Here is a 22,220-nt window from a genome sequence, read left to right as displayed (position 1 = left end):
AGGAGGCTTTGGCGGAATACTATTAGCATGCGATTTGTATAAAATGAATTTAAAGAGGTGATGTGCAGATCAAGGAAGAAATGTATCTCTTTGCCTTTTTTCTTTGTTCACTCTCATGTTTGGTTCTCTGCTGGCTTACGTGAAATAAATAATTTTTGGTACAGATAAGCAGACGCTTAGAGGAGAAAATACCGCTTTCTTTCCAAAGAAAAGCGTAAGGGACAGGTCTCTCAAAAGCGCTTACATCCAAGTTTCACAAAAGACGGAGGCAAATCACAACCTAAGCAGTATGGGAAGCTAAAGGGTGACTCTGACGCAAGGACTGACATGAAACAGGATGGAGAAGTATCTGTCATCCAGAAAAGCTCACGTTTGCATTATTTACTATTTTCTTTACATTTGTATTTAAGTTTAGATCTACTATTTAATTTTTTTACGAACCTGAAAGGTGTACGAGTCAGTGTCACTCTTTTAAGAACCCTGTAAAATCTAGTTATCTCTCTGTTTATAAATATTTTCTTCTTAGTCTGAAAAGAAAATGAAAAATAACTTCATAAACTTCCTGAATCTTGCATGCCAGCTTTATTCTTTTCTTTTAGGATTTTTTAAATATCCTTCAGCGTCGTTTTTCTTTTCCTCTGCCTCTGTACGGGAGAAGTGGGAAATACCTATATTTCTGTACGTCAGAGTGGGAGAGGCGTATAAGATGCCAGATCCACCAATGTGTGCATAGAAATACTCACGTTAAAACTTGTTTATGTGTAAAAATTACTGATGCGCGCCAGTATTTGCAGACTCAAGGCCTGAATGACTTTGGGAAGCAGTGAAGCTGGTCACGGCGCTTTCAAAGGCACAAAGTAAACTAACGCCAGAGCAAAACAACGGGGTAAGATGTTCCCGTTGTCTTGCGTCTGTCATAGTTGGAAGGTGGTGGTGATACCTGTGCTGGTTTTTGAGTGCTTTGAGCGTTTTTGAGTGCTTCCAGTAGGAAGAGGATGAAGTAGGCGATGTCCTAGGTTGTCACCGGGGTGGGGTCAGAGCCCTCTCCCTTGGCAGCAGCAGGAGAGCGCGATGCAGAGCGCGAAGCCCAGCTCTGGTCCAGTGAGGCGAGAGCGCCCGAGCGTAGCTCTGCAGCCACTTCACAGCACGGCGAGTTCAAGCTCAGCATTCAGGGCACAAGCATTTTCATTTCCCTTCTCGTGCTCCTTGGAAATCCCCCGTGCAAACTCGATTTGCCTGGCGTGTTGGCCTGCTCATGGCGAGGTGGCCGCCCGTAGACTGACCTCTCTTGTATTTCTGTTTACCCTTCATCTGAAGTGATTTCCTAGCGTGATGGAAGCATGCCACGCACTTTCACAGGAAAGATAAAATAGATGAAAATGTAACCAGGTTACAGCCAGAAAGTATCCTGAGACTGTTTGCTAGCAGCTTATTCCCATGGCATTCCTGCTGGAGTTACTCCTTCAGCTCCTTGCTGGAGTCTCAGCAGCTTCTAAGCAACTGAGCGTCACTGTCATGGGGATTAGGAAGCGGTGGAAGCTCCGTGCAATAGAGCAGTACTTGTGTTTGTCTGTTTATAATTCATTTCTATTAGTCTTTTTGTTGTGTATTCATGGCCACGAGCAAGTGCTGCAAGTTATTGTGGCGAAGGAGGTTTAATTTTGCTAATCCTGTTTTATTCCCATTTCAGTGTAGCTTTTCGAATGCCACAATGCGGCGCCTGTAATGAATTTAAAATGTATTTTTGAATGGTATTGTCTTGCAGAATGTATTGGAAGCTCATCTGAATGTGCTTTAATACTAGATGCTGAAAAGAAAGAAAATCATCCATCTGAAATGCCGTTTGCATGGACTGTTTCATGCTGGCTGGAGATAACACCCTGCATACCAAGCAGGGAGGAAGCACAAGCCTCTTCCTCATAATACACTCAAACCCCTAACATGATTACAATCTTTTTATCTCAGCTGAAAAGCATTTTCGTTCATCCTTCTCAATAAGAGTGTTTCTTTTTACCATTTGGTCCAACACCTAACGCAAGCCAGACAATGTTCACCACATTATGATTTGTTTGTACTCTTTACACCCAGAAAAGTGCAAATGCAATGATGACTGCATTGAACAAGGCACTTTATAAATGCAGCCGTGACTCCGTCCTTGTCCAGGAGCTGAGGTCCAGCTGTCACTGTGTGGTCCTGGGTGGAGGAACGCACATCCAACTGGAGGAGAAGAGGTTGGTTTTCGGACAAGTTGGGTCCTTGAGCTGGCTCGCAGGAAGCGGTGCTGCTGTAGAAGAGGATGCTTGGTGATTTTCGCTTTTTCTTTTGTCATTCCTGGGGAAGAGGGACCCTCAAAAACTCTATTTCTTGGGCAGGAAGGCTCAGCTAGGTAGGAGACTGGCTCTCTGTGTATGAGAAGGAGAATGCAGAGCTGGAGTAAGATGGACCCTAGCTCTGTTGCAGAACATCCTCAACTTACAGATCCTCTGGAATGGCCAACATGAAGAGCCATGTGCCCGCGTTTGACTGATGAATAGGATGTGGCTTTCCGCAGCCGTTTGATATTGCTGCAGGGGTCTCCCAGTGGCCCCCCATGCAAAGAGCACCGTGGGCACATTTGTTGAGAGCGTAGTCCAATGTCAGGCATCGTGCTGTTAGTTGGATGGCCAGGCACCTGAAATGGAGCCTGGATATTGACTTTCCTCCTGTGAACACAAGGATGGCTGGATGGGATCAGATCAAAGGTCCTCGCAGCCTAAAAGCCTGTCTGGAAGGCTGTCTGGGGGAGAGGAGGAGTTGCTCCGACCCTTGGAAGGCTTTCCAAATCCCACCATCCCAGCAGCAAGGGACATGGTGAGGCAAGCAAAGCAACCAACCACCCCTTTTGCTTTTGTTGAACCTAAGACACAATTATTTTTTCTAATGCCTCCACTTGCTTGGGTTATGAGAAAAAGTGTGTGATTGCTGCCTCTCCACCTTCTCCAGGTCATTTGTGATTTATTTTTTTACAGATGTCTGTCACATTCCCTGTCCCACTGGGCATTTCTTGTCTGGACTTGAAGTGTCCTGTTAGTGATTTAACACTAAATCTCTGCAACTCTATGACACCTCCCTCCTCCTTTTTCTCTCAAGTCCTATTTGTGGCATCTGTTACTTAAAGCATCATGTACTAGTAGTAACCCTTAGGCTACGTATATGACCGGTGTTTTAATTCAGAACAGTACTGCACTTTGGAGGTGACTCCCACCAATTGCGTTGTTGTTTCCATGTGCAAAGTGGTTTTGGTGTGCGTGGACCTGATTTCTTTCAGAAGCTTCACTCCCGTTGTCCATCACACATCCTCCAAGCTCTCATGGGACATACAGGTCCATACCGGTGATGGACATACCAGTAAAGGACATACTGGTGGCATCCTTTAGAGAACTTCAAACCATGCATCAGGCAGGGACCAGACTAAAAACCAGACTAAATCTAGTCCGAAGGAAACCCTCAAAGTGCAGCGGGTGTAGCCGTAGGAGCCTCAGCACAAAATGCTTTGATTGCCTTCTCATGTCTGATTGCACCAAAGTGTCTGGTAACGTAGACGTGTCTTTGGATTTTTATAGTGCTTTTCCTCATCAGAATATTATATGACCATTAAAATTTCGAAACACCTTCTTGCCTTATTCCTACTATTGTTGTGGAATCTGCATTGCAGGGTGATGATGGAATCAAATTGAAAAAAAAAAAAAAACCCTCACTGACAGAGGCATTTGGGTGAAAAGGAGGTTTTTGCTTCCTGGCTTTTGTTAGAGGAGCAGTAGATGCTCCTCATGCATTGTGTTGTGCTGGCACTTTTGGGCAGCATATTCCCCCACCTTGTTACTGTCAAACCATCTCCTTTCAGATGCTTTCAACTTACTGAAAATGCACCTGCTCGGGTGAAACACGTCCTACATGCTTTGGAAAAAGAAAGGCTTTTCATTTTGATGCCTTGCGGACAATGATTTATTCAGAGAAATAACATGCAATAGAAATGCGGTGGTTGAGCTTAAATCAACATTTTTTTTTTTCACTAGAGAAAAGAAAATAATTTTTGTGAATATAGATGGGTTTTGAAGTTCATCTTCTTATGAAGAAGTCACATTTTTTTAAAGCAGTGGTAGGTAGGTGTCATACATGGTATGCAGACACATAACGTGTTTGTTTGTCCACAGTTTCAGGTATACATAGAATCACAGAATCATAGAATGGTTTGGGTTGGAAGGGACCTTTAGAGCTCACCCAGCCCAACCCCCTGCAGTGAGCAGGGACAGCTTTAACCAGAGCAGGGTGCTCAGAGCCCCGTCCAACCTGGCCTGGGATGTTTCCAGGGATGGGGCATCGACCACCTCTCTGGGCAACCTGTGCCAGCACTTCACCACCCTCAGCATAAAGGATTTCTTCCTTATATCCAGTCTAAATCTATTCTTCTTTAGTTTAAATCCATTACTCCTTGTCCTGTCACAACAGGCCTGCATATACGTATGAGTGCATCCTGTATCCGCCACATCCTACGCTGAAATAGTGTTGAATGGGATCTGTGTGGCAGCCCAAAAGCCAGACTTTTGGACGGACACTTACAGAAGCTGATGCTCACCGTCTCAGAGATAGATGGCGTTGGGTCTTCTCCTGTAAATGAGAACTCAAGTCAGAAGGCAAACACCCGCTTGCCAGGGGCAGGTTGGCCGAGACTTGGAGCGCTGCCTGGGGACACGAGGACCAAATGGCCGTAAACCCCTTATGCTTGAATGTAAATCCCCAGCTGTCATGACTCATGGACATGATTTTTTGCACTGATTTTCTTCTTGATCTTCTGAGGAGCTCCATCGTGTGTTACTGAAGCCGCTGGCGTAAATATGTGTTTCTGTGTAGCTTTCTCTTTCGGCTCGCTTTATAACCATGATTTCCTTTGCTTTGAGAATTGCTCCTTCTGTGCTAACTTGGGGGTGGAGGGAAGGCTAATTAATTAAGCAGTAATTGTTGTCAAGTCAATTGGTGCTAACATTTAACATTTGACTTGTTTACTATCCTGAGGTAAAGCGGAAGGAGTTAATGATCTAACAAATTGTGCAGCCATCATGAGAGACTTGTTTGGAAAGAACAGTTTTGTTTATGAACTGTAAAATCATACATTTAAAAAACCACCACATTTTGAAGCAAGATCGTTGAGGTTCTTGTGTGAAATTGTCACTAGATAGCTGTGGAGACAAATGCGTCGCCTAATAAAGCTTAATGACTGATTTTCCCATTAATCAGAATTGAGAATGTGCTTCATTAAGATAATTAACTGAGCCAGTTGCTTAACTGACAGTTAGTAGACACAAATTCCCAAGTTACTTGCTTTCCTCTAAATAAAACTCACAAGAAGCTAACCCAGTACTGCTTCATCATCTTTATTGGAGAGAGAAACAGAAGGGTTGTTAAAATCTCATTGCCTGCATTGGGTCCGTGACTGCATCTCCCCGTCTGGGACAGTGGTGGGACACGGTGGGTGGCCCTGGGTGTCCTGTGCAGCCTTGCATGGGCCCCAAGCGTTGGGCTCAACGTTCTTGTAGTCAGCTCACGCTGAAAGCTCACAAATATTTGCTGCTTTCCATCTCGCCAGCAGCAAATGGTCTTTTATCTGCTAATTTCTGAAAGGTCAGGTCTTCGTTATGGTTGTTTTTGTCACCCAAGAACTATTAGCTCCTCCAAGGGGGAGAATTCCTTGTCAGAATTTGTGGCTTCTCCTCTTTGTTCATCACAAGCTAGAAGTGGGGTCATGAGTCCTGAGCCCCCCTGAAGGCAGGGATGTATAAGATTAATCTGCTCCGGGTGCATTTGTAGGCAGAATATGCAGTGCCAAAGAAGTTAGGGGAATTAACGGAGAGATCCAAAACTTGAATTATTAAATATGCTATCTGGTTGTAACGTCTAGTTGTAAATCCTTTCTTTCACAGCTCTCTGTGTCTTGAATTATAACACGGTAATGCTTGCATGTAGCAGAAGACTCTGCACAGAAGACAACTCTGGCGCTAACGTAAGGCAGTCATCTCAACTCTGCTTTTCTTTTGTCCTCAGAGTTCCCGGTCTTCCACCATGAACCCTGTTTACAGCCCCGTCCAACCTGGGGCTCCCTACGGAAACCCGAAGAACATGGCGTACACAGGTAGGACCGGTGTTCAGCGGCTCTTTCGTGAATGTCCATATTCGGTGGTGAGAGGAGATGATCATCAATGAGTGGTTAATCCCTTAACTGAGGGAGAGAGTTCCCATCAGGGAGCCAGATGGGTGACTTGCAGGAAAAACTCTTCAGCAAAGCCAGTGCAGTAAGGTTAGTGAGAAGGAATGGATCTGAATTCGTAAGAAGAGGATGCCCTGGAAATCCTAAAGAAAAGAATCAAAAGGGGGTTTCTTTAGACAAACAAAACACGCAAGAAGTTGCTGGGGGAGTCAGCTGGGAGCTGGAGGGCTTGCCTCTGGAGCTGAACTGAGTGACTCAGGCACACGTTCTGGAATAATCCTGCCATAGAAATGAGGATCCCGCAGGCGAGAGCCCGTTATTTGGAGAACATGCAGTTATTGTTGCAGGTGGTGATTTAAACTGTGTTATTGAACTGATTATTTTGTTTCCAGGTTATGCTTTGGTTGAGTTAACGAGCAAGTCTGATGTCTGTTTGAAGTCCATCTTTAGAACTGAGTTGTCTAAAGATGTCAAAATAGTCAAAAAAGGCACTGAAATATGTTTACCGTAATTGTGTAACTAGTGGGGAATGAAAGTGTGCTGATACGGAAAGAATTTAGCTCAGAGAGAAATAGTACTTTGCAAAAAGAAAATCTCAATTTAGGTATATCTGTGGTTTTCCCCATGGATTATGCTTACCAGCAGTTGTTGTTCTGATCTTGTATAAGCACCTTACAAAATCAGCCTTGGAAGACTCCTTCTTCTAACAATTTGTTGAATATAATTAGCTATTAAGTGTCATATTGTGTTATGATTTCCTTCTTTATATTTGCATTGCCAGTTGTATGTGTTGACTTTTACCTAATGTGCGAAATTGCTTGGGAATGCGCTTTTGTGGACCAACACCAAATGGGAATGAACATCAAATGCTCTTCGTTACTTCATTTACAGAATATTCTCATTGACTTTGGTAGCTGTTTCAGCTGGTAGATCAGTAGGGCTGGCTGCGTTGCTGCGAGGAGACTTGTCTGACATTCTGCGGAGCAGAGAGTTCCTCAAAGCTGTTTTGCCCCATTTTCATTCACCCTTTCTTTTTCTCCATCAAATTTATGCATGCTGCTTTGCTGGAGATACTGTAGCGCGGGGAGACTTTGGTCTCACAGTCAAAGCACTAGAGGCTTGGGGAAAAAAAAAAAAATCTCTGTGAATAATAGTCTCTTCAAAAATATCGCCATTGTAAGAGGACTGCAGACTCCAGCAGTGCTTGGGTGATAGAATGAGCTCATAAGTGCACAGTTATTTTCCTGCACTAGAAAAAACAGCAATTTTGTGCTTTCCAGCACAAGGATGGTTTGGACAAGAGTCTACTTCTCTCCCAATTTTTTTTTTTTTTTTTTTTTTTTTTGGTGTGTGCTCAAAGCTTCACCTTAATATCCATGCAATGTAGATTTTCTATATCTGCTTTCATACAATCCTGAATGTTTTAGAAGCTGCTTTCTGGCATTTGATAAGACAATTTTATTTAAATATTGAGGTGCAGATTGGATAGAGTTTGTACCCTGACCTTTCTGGAAGAAGAGTTTTAGAGGGTGATTTCTGGTTTAGATGAATGAATTCTACATGCCTGCATTCTGAATAAGTCAAATGGCAACATTAATAGGATGTTATCTTCTCAAATAACCTGCTGGTTAATCACCATGAAGATTGTACTGTGCACTTAAATATTTAAAGCTATTGTCTGCCTTGGCCAGCTTGTACCAGCTCTGGTAGGGATCATGGTGAGGAGGCCCCCATGAGACTGGTTTCACCCCAAACCATGGGACTTCAGGCATTTGTCTTCCATAGTTTGGGATACAAGAGGAATCAGCGGCAGATGTGCAGGATGACCTTGAAGAAAAAAGTTGGAGGCAGATCAGACTGGAAAAAATATAACAGGGTCCTGGGTTATGTCAATGGAAAAAACAGAGAAGGGAAGATTCAAGTGAGTGCTTGAACGTAGGATGCCGAAGCAGGAATTGAATATTAGTGCTTGTCTTTAACATTGCACAGGTGTAAGGTAAGGAGTCAGTGGGCTGAATTCTTACAATGAAGACCCAAAATAGATAATAGGTTAAAAAGTGTTTAAACAAAGAGCTGTTTTCTTTGTTAGGCAAATAGTATTACAAAACCTTTTAAATATGAATTTGTTTGCATGTCCAAAGAAGGGCAACGGAGCTGGGGAAGGGTCTGGAGCACAGGGCTGGTGGGGAGCGGCTGAGGGAGCTGGGGGTGTTCAGCCTGGAGAAGAGGAGGCTGAGGGGAGACCTGATCGCTCTGCAGCTCCTGACAGGAGGGGGCAGGGAGGGGGGTGTTGGGCTCTTCTCCCAAGTAGCTAGCGATAGGACGAGAGGAAATGGGCTCAAGGTGCATCAGGGGAGGTTTAGATTGGATATTAGGAGAAATTTCTTCACGGAAAGGGTAGTCGAGCATTGGACCAGGCTGCCCAGAGAGGTGGTGGAGTCCCCATCCCTGGAGGGATTTAAAAGATGCGTAGATGTGGCGCTTAGGGACATGGTTTAGTGGTGGACTTGGCAGTGCTGGGTTAACAGTTGACTCTGTGATCTGAAGGGTCTTTTCCAACCTAAACAATTCTATGATTCTATGAATATTTAATGAAAGACCTAAAGTTATATTGCAAAAGAGGGGGAGAAAATTTAAATTTTATCCTTTGTATAGACAAGATGGGCAACTCCTGAGGGTGTTCTCAACAATTATTAAAAGAAGGCTGCCACGTCTCCTGCATTACAAGTGCCAGGCTCTGTCTATCTAATTCTTGCTTTCTATGCTTAGACTTCATTTACATTGCTTTAACTTGCATTATTTAGCTACATATCAATTTCTAATGTAGTCACAAGCTCTTCTGGAGGATATTTAGACTCATAGAGACAAACAAAATAGACTTTTCACAGGAGAAGCATAAAGTTAAGGAGTTTGTAGATACTTCCTTCTCAAATTGCTTTGAAAATAATCACTAAAGCATATGACGTGGTAGATCTGGAGGGGATGTTGACTGCTGTCATATGTGCAAACCCCTTCCATGGTCCTGGGAGCTCATTACAGCTTTGGGGCTTAACGAGTGTCTCAGTCCTGATCAGCAGTTGAATGGAGGAGTTTTTTTTGGAGGAGTTTTCTTGGAGCCCCTAATTTGGAACAGCATGTCAGCAAACCGTTCCCATGAACGCTTCATGAGATGGAATGTACGATGTCTGTCCCGCAGTTTTGATTTGAGATATAATTTGGGTTACAATATAGAATTTATACAGTATAAGATACGATTTTTTTTTTTGAAACTCATCTTTTTGCAGTAGTGGAGGACACTGAAAAAAATTAACACCAAGCTTTCTATTAGGCAAGAAAGAGAAATGAAAAAACCTGAAGTGTAATAAAGTTGCGGTAAAGGTTGTTAGCCCTAGGCTATGCTCTCAGTTTGCTTTAGAGTTCAGATTTTTTTACTCCAAATCTAGTACAGCATGTGTATTACTTAGATTTTTGTCTTTAAAGATCATGCATAAGCCATTAATTTCTAACCTTGTGGAATAAACCTCAGGTGGGATATATGCGGAAAGAAAACAAGGACGGTAATCAGGACACTGGCAGGTTTATTTCTATGGTCGTGTGGTTTTTTAGTGCTAAATGTGAATGCTTTCTGTAGAATACATTGCTTTTGGTTGAAATAATCAGTTGTAATCTGATTTTCTTCTCATTCTCACTTCTTTGTTGTTTTCAGTACCTGGTGGGCTAGCGAGAGAGGTCCATTTCAAGATAAATACAAATTTTTGTACCAGATTGGCCGCTTGCGTGTTAGGGAGAATGGGAGATCCTTGGCACATACTCAAGTACTTGATGTACCATACATTTATTCAGATTCTTAGTTTTTCCATTCTGATCTTCCTTAAAGGAAGTGTGAAGGACAGTTATTTCCTAAATGATCTTTAAAATGTGGTCTGAATTAGGTGAATTTTTATGGGAAATTATAATTAAGTTAAAAAAAGGAAGTTTTAAAATAGAGTTATTAGGTGAAACAGAGTCAGAAGTGTTAAATTCGTAAGAAATGTTTATTGAAACGTTCTCCATGTTTGAACTAAGATTTACTAAGGTGGTTTCTCATGTAGTTAGTACATCTCATAAGACCCCCAGATCCGTTGGATTGCAACCTCCTTCCCAGTTTCCTTCCTAAACTGAAAGAGGAGAATGCACCTTGTGCGTTCTCTGCTGGCAGCGCTTTCTCGCTGTTGAATGAGCTGGCTGTTGAGCTCAGCTAAGGCGACTCAGAAAGAATATTCCCACTGCAGATGGAGCTACATCTATCCAACGTTGGGTTCGTGCTCCAGCAAGTCCTGGTTCCTCGTGCTCAGCTGGTGACTGCTTCCACTTCGCTAATTCAGCGTATTTTAGAACAGCAGCAGCAAACAGTGTTTGAGTGTTGTTTACTATTTAATTAAAACAGACTGTAATTACTTGTATCTTCATGTAAGCTGTCGTTTTAATTGAGGTTAAGTTAAAAAAGTATTTAAGGACTCTCATTTGCTTTTTTATTATTTGTAGAATTCACTTTACCTGCCCCAAACATAAGCTGCTGAACCGCCTGGCTTTCCTTTGCCGCATTATCCTTCCCATTTTCTTGCGTCCACTTTTGCTAAGGCACCAGTCCTGCAGCAAATAGATTAGCTCGTTGGTGTGGAATCAGGGATGAAGAATCAGTCTCTCCTGTAGCTTGTTTGACTTCAAGCGTGAAACTATAAAAGTGTTTGTTATAGCTCACAGTATTATCGTTTTCCCTACCAGAAGCTGATTAATATGCTGATAAGATGCTGTGATTCATGAACCTTCGGTAGACTGACTCTGTATTCGTTGTAGTTATTACTAAATAATAAATGATAATAAAATCCAAGAGCCCAAAGATGTGAAGCTGGTTCGTAAATCTCCAAGGAGTTTGTGTCACACTGCTCTAGTGCACAACACTTTCCAGGTCCTGCTGGAGCTCCTTCTGAGCTCCCATACTCAGAAGAGACGTTCTCCACCTCAAGTTTTTGCTGATGGAAGCCCTTGGTTTGCTTTTGACAAACAGCTCTGATCAGGCTTTATGTGCCGTGAAGCAGTATTTCTGTTCCCCTCACTTCCCCTAATTATTGAAGGTAAAGGAAAAATTATTTTGTTCACTAGGTTATTTGGGATTTTAAAAGGAACAGGACAAATTCTGGTTTTCTAGTTTCTCACTCTTATCCATTCATAAAAATCACTCAACAACATGGATATATTCTCTTCTGTTCCTTCTTTGACCACAGATTACTAATGATGCTCTACCAGATGGTTGTCCCCCTCCACCTTTTCCCACATCCAACCCTCCACTTGCTCTCCAACAAAAATACACACTTTCATTTCAAACTCCTTGTACTAGTCCGAAATCCCTGCTGTGGAAGTGCACACACCATCTGACCCTGCCTGGGGTCTCTCCTGGTCACCCAGATTCAGAATTGGTTTGCCCAGTTTTAGATACCTGCAGTGTGGCTGTGTGTCTCTGAGTGATCCCCTGGGATTTAATGGTAAGGGGCAAGAAAAGAACATCTCCAGTGTGGCCTGAATGTCCTAGAAATGCTCGTTTCTCTCTGATACTGAAAGGTGTATTGATGGCTGACTCAGATGTAGACATCGATGCAAAGTGGTCTGTGTTTGGTCTTGAGTTCCATCTCTGAGATTTGTGTCTGAATTATTTACCGCAGGTCTTCTAAAATGGTAAAATCCGTTTTAAAGAGGTTCTGTCTTGACAAGGTTACGTGCCTGGCACTTGGGTGGGAAGGGAAAGGCAAACGCATCTTCAGAGGTGAGTACGTGTGGGGCAAGGAAGGATGGTGACTCTCTTTCTAGGCTGAATACTCACTCCCACCACATGTAAAATGTGGACAGCTTGCCCACTGAAGGCCAGCTGGGCCGGTCGTTTCTCAAACACAAGGTTTTCAGCTCTCATGTAATCCCGTCAGCCTGTGGCCATAACTGCAGACTGTCCTCAAGGCCATCAGATCAAGGTTATTTGGACTAGTGAGGACACGGCCCAAAGCCACATAGGTCACTGATCTTCCCACCTCTTTGGTCTCACTCAGGAAAGAGTCGGGGATATGCAGCTTGTATCAGGAATAGCGTGGCCAGCAGGAGCAGGGCAGGGATCGTCCCCCTGTACTCGGCACTGGGGAGGCTGCACCTGGAATGCTGTGTCCAGTTTTGGGCCCCTCACTACAGAAAGGACATTGGGGTGCTGGAGCATGTCCAGAGAAGGGCAGCGGAGCTGGGGAAGGGTCTGGAGCACAGGGCTGGTGGGGAGCGGCTGAGGGAGCTGGGGGTGTTCAGCCTGGAGAAGAGGAGGCTGAAGGGGAGACCTGATCGCTCTCTGCAGCTCCTGACAGGAGGGTGCAGTGAGGTGGGTGTCGGTCTCTTCTCCCAAGTAGTTAGCGATAGGACGAGAGGAAATGGGCTCAACTTTCATCAAGGGATGCTTAGATTGGATATTAGGAGAAATTTCTTCATGGAAAGGGTAGTCAAGCATTGGACCAGGCTGCCCAGAGAGGTGGTGGAGTCCCCATCCCTGGTGGTGTTCAAAAAACGGGCAGACGTGGCACTTTGGGACATGGTTTATTGGGCACGGTGGTGTTGGGTTGATGGTTGGACTGATGGTCTTAGAGGTCCTTTCCAATCTTAATGATTCCTAGTTTTACTTTCATTAAAAATAATCCAGCCCCCAAGGCAGGAAACATGAAATTACTCCTCTGCCCTTAATTGGTTTAGTGGTGGCCTTGGTAGTGTAGGTTACTGGTTGGACTGGATGATCTTAAAGGTGTTTTCCAACCTAAACGATTCTGTGATTCTATGATTCTATTCTGTATGCAGCTTGGTAGCAGCCGAGGACAGTGTGGCAGAAAGCAACAGCAAGGAGTCCTCAAGAAGGAGGGTCTCACCCTCGTAGACAGTGTAGAGAAGACAACCGAATCTGTTTCATTCAGGAACCAGTAGATCACAGAGTACGAATGTGAGCTGCTGTCATCAAGAAGCTTTTGTTGGGTGGCAGTATTCAAATGGCCTAATCCTCTGGCTTTGATAAATAAAAATGTGCGTTTTGGAGTTCTGATATCTAATACACTTGTCCTGTTGATAGTTAATTAGCCACGAGCAGCCCCACTGCTACAGGTCTATAAGGAGTTCCCTTCTCCAGGCGTGCTGCTCAGTGGGTGCTACTGCAGGGTCCTCATCCCAACCTGCAACTCTCAAGGGATTTCCCCAGAAATGTCTTGAGGTCAGTGTCACCCTGTCTGGGACAGTTTGTCCTTACAGGAGGCAGCACCTAGCATCCTTAAATCCGACCAGATACAGGCTGGGAACTCCCCGGTCTTCTGCCTCCGTTGCACGTAGAGCTTGGGAACCCCAGTGGCAGTACCTGAACGTGATGGATACCCTCATTCCTTCTCCCAGGGCTTTTCCTGGTTTGTCAGGTGGAGCCCCCAGCCTTCCCATGTCTTTGTAGCAGGAATTCCCTTGTCTCTTGCTAATCAACCTTGTCTCTTTTACTAATTCCTTTTTCTCTTTTGATAATGATTTGTATCCATCATGCGTTCAGGTTTCTGCCATGGATCTTCTGGTGCTTCTCCACTTGTTTTTTTGTCTCGGAGAGGGATGGAAGGTAACACCTTCCACCACCCCCTTCCCAGGCTTTTTGGGAAAGATTATCAGTCAAGCCTCAACGCTGCTCTTCTGGTCCTTCTCCTTTTTGCATTGCTCGTTCCCTGGAGTCTTTCACTCCGTCCCAGCTATTTTTCTTTCTCTCTTGCAGCCTGGCCCAGCTGGCAAACACCTGCGTGGGTCCGGGGGAGCTGGACTCATTTCACCAGGAGGAACCTGACGCCTTTTAATAAAAGGTCTTTGTGCAACTGGGTTCTGTTTAGCTGCATTTCCAAAGTGGATTAACCTAGACTGCCCAGAGGCACTTTTAGGGAGCCTCTGCAGCACACGAATGTGAAATAAATATTCAAGGGTAGCTGCTCGGCAAGTTTTATCCTGCATAAGATTCACCAAAGTATTTTGGGGAAGCAGAGGAGTAGTCGAAAGCGAGGAAGACTTTGAATCACATTTACAGTTCATCTGTGATCTTGCTGCGAGATCCAGTATGTTCTTCCTCAAGTAACAAACGTGTCTTCTTCATTTGAAAGCATAAAATAGTCTTATTTCTGATGTTTTAAGGAGAAGTTCTGGCTAAGAGCTTTGTCATTTGTATGTAGAAAAGCGTGGTGTCTCTCTGTGTCACTTGTCAACCTTTTTTACACTGTCTGCAAGGTCTGGGTTCATTTGCTTTCCAATTTAATTGATTTTCCTGCTTCTTCAAGTGGCGATCTCTCTGCGGGATTTTTGAGAGCACTGAGGAAAATATACGACAGTAATGTAATTTTAATTTATGGTGTAACGCACACGTGCGGTTATAGTTACAAGATTTTGTGATAGAGAGTGGGTGTGGCTGGTAGGCAAATATGTGAGTCAACATACTAATTACTTTTTTTTTATGCTGGTGGAAAGGCATCGGTTCGATATTTTTCTTGTGTGTCTGAAATCTTGGAGAACTTTCGGAGGGATGCCTGAAAGGATTAAGGATTTGTGCGAACTGATGCTCTTACATTTGTGACCCATGCTGGCAGGCTGTGCAAGTCTGAAGCAAAAATCGTGCAGACATCATAGTCTAATTCTCTCTAAATTTCTGTAGAAAGGTGGAGAACAGAAATGTGGTCAGCTTCACAGCCATTGCTCTGGGCTCCAGGTTGACCAGTGCTGCTTGCTGAGGATGGGTTTCCTCTAGGACCCTCCACACCTCTGCTATTGCACGTGAGTGAGCCCTGCTTCATCCTTTTTGGACATGGAAAGCTCCAGTGCTTCCTTCAGCATGTTAAGCTCTCCCACCTGTAATTTGGGGTTTCTCCATAGGACCTCCACACGCTCCAGAAGAGCGAGATGCATCCCTGAGCCGGGCTGGTCACTGCACTCCCAAATTGCAAACTCCCAAGTTTTGTCATTTTTGTTTCCCCATAGTGAAACCACAACATTTGTTCGGAGATAATGATTAACAGAGGGAATCGGCATCGTCCGCCCTCCGGTCATTGTTTTTCTTGGCAGGACAGGAGGTGTGGGATCCTCAAGTGTGTTTTTTTCCTAATCTGTATCATTTGTATTCGTTGCTGAACCTCAGACATCAACAGCACATGTGAGGACTGACCTGCTTTACACTTGCTTGTTCATTTAATTTATTGGTATGGTGAAAGCCGGTAGCCTTCAAATTTGTAGAAGACGGAAGGATGTTCCAATAGGATTTCTACAGTCGGCCTTTAATCCTCCTTTGCATACTCTTTGTGGGACAAAGATAATTCTAGGCTTGATTTCAGCCTTTCTTATTAACTCAAAATTTTGCTGTATTATTCTCTGGAAAGGCTGGGCCTTTGATAACAGATTAGTTCTTTGGCCAAGAAAACCAAGTTCTTTCAGAACTGCTGTGTGCGCAGAGGATAAATTAGACTTTTTTTTCCTTTCTTTTTGGCATTCCTCAGCACATTGGTGGGGAGTGCCGAGGAACTCGAGGCGAATGGCTTTGATGCTGAATCAGGCGAGGTTGGGGTGCTCTCCTCCTTACCTTTCCTTGTACTTGAAGATCTGCACGCGTGTCTACCCCTTCCATTGATTGGGAAACATCATTTCTGGTTTTAATTAGGTGATCCATTGCTTACTGGTTCTGTAAAACAGGAATTTTAAACTGTGTTCAGGGTGTTGAATTGATTTCAGGGTGATTAAAAATGTATGAAGTGGGTACAGTGAATATTTTTCCTCTAGCGTTTCTTCATGTTTATTAATTGGTGTGTATAGAGCAGACAGGAAAATCATACTTGACTGGGAAAAGAATGAGCTCTGACTTGTGTAGACTCTTGTTATCTTTATGTTTAAATGCATAATTTCCGTACAGGAATACTTCCAAACAACTTGCTGAATTTCTCAGGGTTGGAAGCTGTTTGAGTTTCAGTGCTCTGCTTAGCTGATCAACGATGGCTAATTCACCTTCTTCGTAATAAATTAACTCATGGACTTTCTCGAAGTCGTCAAAAGCATAAAACCCCTAAGGAAATGAAGGACAAATTTTCTTGTTTGGGGAGCGAGGGAGAAGGAAGCAGAGGGGTTTGGGGTGAGATTAGGGTTATTTATGAGTGCGTGCAATAGCTGTAGGCTGTATTTGGCTGGTTTTCCTATCAACGGCAGCACCGTTGGGACGATGGACATGGAGGTCACCCACTGCACTCACCTATGGATGGACACAGGTTACTGTGCAAAATAGCCCTTGGCGCACAGAAGTTTGGTTGCCATATAGCTGTGTTTCAAGACAAAAGACTTTCTTTCTTTTTAGTGTTAGAAATGGAGGCATTTATATAATAATAAAGCTCCTTTGAAGAAAATAATTCATAACATCTTATTACAGATGCTTGTAGGCTCAGTTTGTTTGGAGGTTGGTCCCACTGATATCAGCCTTCCAAGGAGTTTCATAGAAACTTTGGGGAACATCCTTCACCCCTTGTTTTGTCACTGCTTGTATAAGGTTTTACGCGCTTTTCCCCTGTGTTGTAAATAAGCAGAATAGTCTCAGATCTTAAAAGCAAACAAAGCTCATGTTATGTTTTCCTGAATGACCCCATTGTGTGCTTTTTAATCCTACATGCTCGGTTGGTACGTGGAACTGGTTTATGCTCTGCCTCATTTCTTGGCTACAATATTGATTTTGTTTTTTCCCGTAGTGGAAAAGAAATAAAAAGATTAAATGACTAGGGATGAAGAGGGCTGGAGAAAATGTGTATAAGGCAGAGAAATTAAAAAAAAAAACCATAGGTGGAAAAAAACAGATGGCCTTGGAAACATGTTTTGAAGGGGAAAGTACTCCTTCGTTTAAAGAAAATAAAAGGTGAACAGAGAATTTTCTTGTGTGTCGGTTACTTCTGTAGAGTATTGGCACTTAATCTGAAATTAGGGAAGAAATAAGCATTATTTTTAAGCATGAGCTCTGCCAAAGTTCTGTCTTACATAGCACGTAGACAAATTCTAACCAGTGATTTGGGCTTTTAAAATGTATATTCAGTATTAAAATTGGTGAATGCAATTTCTTTTCCTTGTCTTATATCTTAGTTTCTATATATATCATAGAATGAAACTCTTTTTTGGTGGCTTTGTTAATTTATAGCGTGTTTCTAAGCCATCTTCTTTTTCTTTGTTTTAGCCATGGTTGTATTGGTTTGCACCATTTAAATTTCTTTTTTGATGTGTTCCCTTTATGTCCATATGTTTTCCTATACGTTCCCTTTACTTTGCTGCTGAACAACAAGGAGCCTCTCTATAGGCAGTCAGAGATCACGTTGGCCATCTTGGTGTTGTCTCCGTGGCATTTTGGTTCTCCGTGCCCCTAGGTCACGTTGCCAAGTCATGCTTGATTTGCCATACATCAAATCCTAAACCTATTTTGGCCTCGTTGCTTTCCAAACCCCCATAATTATTTCCTTCCTCCCCGTAACGATCTCTGGATGTCCAGTTTGCTCTGTTGAGAAAGCTGCTGACGTGGGCGGTGTTCCTACTATGAAGCCCCTCTACCGAGAGGTTATTTTAGGGACCTCCCTCCCCTTGTTTCCAATCTAGCACACCTCCTTTCACGAAGCCATGGTGTCTCTCTTCCAATGGTAGCAACTGTGGAAAAAATATTAGATGAGTTTTTTAAAATCCTTCCTTCTGGAGGTGAAGAGCACCAGCATGGGCTGGCAGAAGTCCGTCAGCAGCCGCTAAATGGGTCAGTGATTCTCCGCAGAGCACTTTGGGAGCCTCTGCCATGGGCACCGTGGAGCTGGAGTGTGACCTTGTCATTGTGTGAATTTGAGATGGGGGTGGTTAATAAAACAAAATGAAAATGTCTCATAGCACTGAAACCCCACGCCTGTTCGGAATCTCTCAGCTGTAAGTTAAAATCTCACCGAGTCTAAAATAAATGGCTTTTTCTGCATATTTTTTTCTGCCATTTGCAGTTCAAATTCATATCCTTGCTTGTTTTTCTCTGTGCATACTTGCACACCACACATTCAATACCTCTCAAATCCCCAGGTGCTTCAATTAAATGATTGAAAATAAGCTCTAATACTGCCTCATGATCCACTGAAACCCCTTAATATTTTCTGCCTTTCCTCCCCCCCCCCCTTTTTTTTTTTGTCTGACACAGCAAATGAGTGGTTAGATACTTGTTTTATTTTGGCATCTGAAGGTAATAAATTAAAATTTTGTGGCTTGACTTCTGGAAACATGTTTGTAGATTAAATATTGAATTTTTCTCCTCTCCTGGTGCACAATTATTTTTTACACTGTACGCAGTCAATGCGATACAGTGCAGAGATCTGTACGTAGAGAAACATGAGCTGGTATGGGGTCGTAAAAGACTTCTATAAGCTTCAGAAATAGTTCCCTCGTTTGTAGCAGATCTGTAAATTACCGAGTCTATTTTTCTACTGTGCTTTATACCTAACATCTTAGTTTTAGTTTTATGGGGATCAGCTTTCCCAAAGTGGCGCGGTTGAGCTCTGGCTTGTTAATCTGTTTTGCTGTGCTGTTTGCGTTAGATTTAGCCTCATCTGAAACCAAAATCCGGAGTTGCTTATATGCAAACGCGTTCGTATACTTATTTTAAAGTGCGTGTGCCTGCCTTTCCCTCTCCTTGCGCTTGCTGGCATTCGGCCTCATTTCATCTAATGCAGTACTGGGCTAGAATTTTAATGTCTCTGCGGCCAGCGATGATTTATTAGATCCCAAAGCCCTGGCTCAGAGTGCAGGAAGAAAATATTGCATCAGTGAGCTGGCTTGGCACTGCTCAAATAAATGAGTCCTGAAAGACTCTTTAGTGTTATGGCCTTTTTTTTGCCTTCCCCTCCCCTCGCCCCCACCGGTCCTTCCCCCGTCCCCGACCCCTGAGTTTCTGCTGATGTTGAGAAGTGCTCGTTTCCTTGCAGGAATTGCCATCTCCGGGTCTTTTTACGATAAATGCGTTTGTCAACAGCCTCGTTGCTTAAAACCTTTTGAATCCCTGCGGTTGCTTCGCGTGGGGCCGAGGAGGAGCTGTAATCCTCAAGTTGGGAAAAAATGAATCTTTTGTGGCAGGGCATGAGCTTGGGCTGCTGGTGATGAACTGGTGGTGCCGTAGCATTGCAGTGCATGGGGAAGATGTCCCTGTGGTCCTTCTTCTGGCCAGCATGCAGTGCCATCAGCTCTATGCTTAGCACCTCTTTGGGGTGGCACGCTGCTGGAGCAGCCCTATGGGTCGTTGTGGCTCGGAACTGAGCTCGCCGGGGGGGATATTTCACCTACTGTAGGTTTTCACAGTCTTTAGAAAACATGGTTTCTCCATTGAGCTTACAGTATCCAATAAATCTTTGTTTAGCTGGGAGGAAAATTGTGCTACTACTTGAAACGTCCCCGCAGGTCAAGGCACGATGAGTTATGTGTAAACTGTCACTACGGTTTTTTTTCTCTTCTATGTGCTGATGGAGAGGTGATTTAATTTTCTAAGTATGTTTTGCCTCCTCCACAGGACAGGAATGAGAGCAGTAAACATCAGCGTTGCCATTGCTCTGCCACTGAAAGGAACAAGTTTTGGCCATCTCTGCTGCCAGTATCACTGTGCTCCCGGCCACCCTACCGACATGTCACTGCGGTGGGCTCCTCCGTGGGGCGGCCATCTCTACTTGTGATTTAAAGTAAAGCATGAAAGAGCTAATCCCACTGCTTACAGATAAGCTGGCTGTGTTTGCTGCTGGTGTTGGTCCTAAAGATGCTCCTTATGTCACCAGCTGAAGGCAGGTGTTGGGTGGAGATGATCAGTCTCGTGTGGGCAGGGAGGGCCATGAGAGTTGCGTTAGGTGGGGAAAGCTAACGGCCGTCCACTGCTTGTCCAAAATACAGGGGGCACTTCTCACGTCTGCATCGGAGCCTGTCATGGAATCACAGAATGGTTTGGGTTGGAAGGGACCTTTGAAGATCATCTAGTCCAACCCCCCCTGTCACGAGCACAGACATCTTCCACTAGATCAGGTTGCTCAGAGCCCCGTCCAACCTCACCTTGAACGCTTCCAATGATGGGGAATCCACAGCTTCTCTGGGCGACCTGTGGCAGTGTCTCATCACCCTCACTGTAAAAAAAAGTCTTCCTTATGGCCCATCTAAATGTGCCCTCCTTCAGTTTAAAGCCATTGCCCCTTGTTCTGTCACTGCAGGCCCTGGTAAAAAGTATCTCTCTGTCTTTCTTAGAAGCCCTCTTTATATATTGGAAGGTCGCAATAAGGTCTTCCCGGAGCCTTCTCTTCTCCAAACTGAACAATCAGCCTTTCCTCGTAGGAGAGGTGCTCCAGCCCTCTGTCCATCTTGGTGTTCCTCCTCTGGACCTGCTCCAACAGGTCCATGTCTTTCTTATGCTGGCGTCCTGTCTTAGCACTGATCTGGGGAAAGAAACCCAGCACTTTAATATTCCAGAGAAGAGCAGCAGTTTGTGGCCACCACCCCAGTGCTGGCCGTGCTCACCCCCGAAGCTGGTCCGACGCGTCCCTTCTAGAGTGCTGTCAGCCCAGCAGCCTTTCCCCAGGGGCACGTCTAATTTTTTTCACTTCATAAAGAAAATAATTTTGAATCTTTTCATGAAGAAGAAGAATAAAGAAGAAATCAGGCTGAAAAGATGAGCTCTTGGAAGACTTGAGTTGTGAGCAACAGTTGTTAGATGTGAGGGTTGGAGGGAGAAGTAGAAGAATCTCATAATTAAGAAATTCTCTTTAGTAAGTAACCAAGGGCAGCTTCAGCCTTATGCTTGATTTGTTGCTGTCCATTTACAGTCAAAAATGATGTTGCTATCTCTTGTTATTAGAAACCTAATGTATTGCAGGGAAGATAATCCATATCTAGGGAGAAGGAGTCATCGGTATTGGTGGCATTCCCAGGAGATGCAAAGCCCATGATAACTGTAAATGAAATCAGATAGGGGAAAAAAGTAGATTTTAACAGCTTAACAATGAGTTATTTCATTCAGAAAGATCTGAGCGTGTATGCGTCTGAACGTCTATTTCCCTCTAGTTTCTTCTTATTTCAAATTAATAACTGTGTCTTGAGGTGAGGACCATTTTGTGCTGTGTGTTGAAGGCATGGGTAAAGGTGTTTGTACTGTTCAGGCATTTTGTTGCCAGAATGTTTTTGTCTCCTCTGAAGACAGTTAAGGAAACAGTAGTATAATTAACTGTCATAGGAATTCCAGGGTGAACAGAGCAATTTTTCATAAGTGAAGACACAGTAATGATTATGTAGTATTTAAATAGGGCATGGTTTGCTTTGAGCCTATTAATATAATTCAGGGTCTAGGACTGCTGGACTCAGACTTATGGTGCGCACCTACAGCATCTCATTGAATGCATGAGCAGCAGGTTGGTGGCTCTCAGGTCTCTTGCAGCCAGCTGAGACAAATTCTTAGGTGGGGGGATCATTCTCTGCAATTACCTATCTCTCTTGGCTTCGGAGAGTTTAGGATAACAGCGCTTCTCATGCGGGGACTTCAGTTTGGCACTTGACCATTGGTACATGCATTTGAACCTGGTAAGTTTGTCTCTTCTCCAGCACCTGACCCCAGGGTGCGAGGAATTAAATTGTAAAATTAGTGATTGACATCTCCCTGGCTGATGGGAGGGAGAGAGCAGAAGTGCATTTCTGCTTCTGTGTCCAGCCAAACACTTGAAGGTCAATTCTGCTAGCTAGCTGTAAGTGATGGAGGCTACAAGAGGGCCCATGTGTGCTGCACTCTATATCTGATATCAGTTTCCAAAGATGGTGGGAGTTGTCCATGTCATGCAGCTTGTTGCAACGTCTCTAGCAAAATGCAGGGAGACGTGTAGAAGGGGAAGGTGACTTCGTAAAAAAACCCCAACCCAACACA

At 43.9% G+C, this 22,220-nt stretch overlaps 1 protein-coding gene across 1 annotated transcript in view; it reads left to right on the top strand.

Moving 5' to 3' along the window:
* Positions 1-6,087: 6,087 nt before the first annotated feature.
* The window catches only part of FAM168A (family with sequence similarity 168 member A), a 106,587-nt gene continuing 90,454 nt past the window's right edge, over positions 6,088-22,220 (top strand). Inside the window, exon 1 of the mRNA XM_075727566.1 lies at positions 6,088-6,166. Coding sequence (XP_075583681.1) covers positions 6,097-6,166 — 70 coding nt within the window. The 5' untranslated portion in view covers positions 6,088-6,096. The remainder of the gene's footprint in view (positions 6,167-22,220) is intronic.

The sequence above is a fragment of the Pelecanus crispus genome, chromosome 1 (assembly GCF_030463565.1).
Source record: "Pelecanus crispus isolate bPelCri1 chromosome 1, bPelCri1.pri, whole genome shotgun sequence".
In the NCBI taxonomy this organism is placed as follows: Eukaryota; Metazoa; Chordata; class Aves; order Pelecaniformes; family Pelecanidae; genus Pelecanus; species Pelecanus crispus.
The sequence above is the reverse complement of the archived record's forward strand: the minus strand, read 5'-3'. Positions and strand labels throughout refer to the sequence as shown.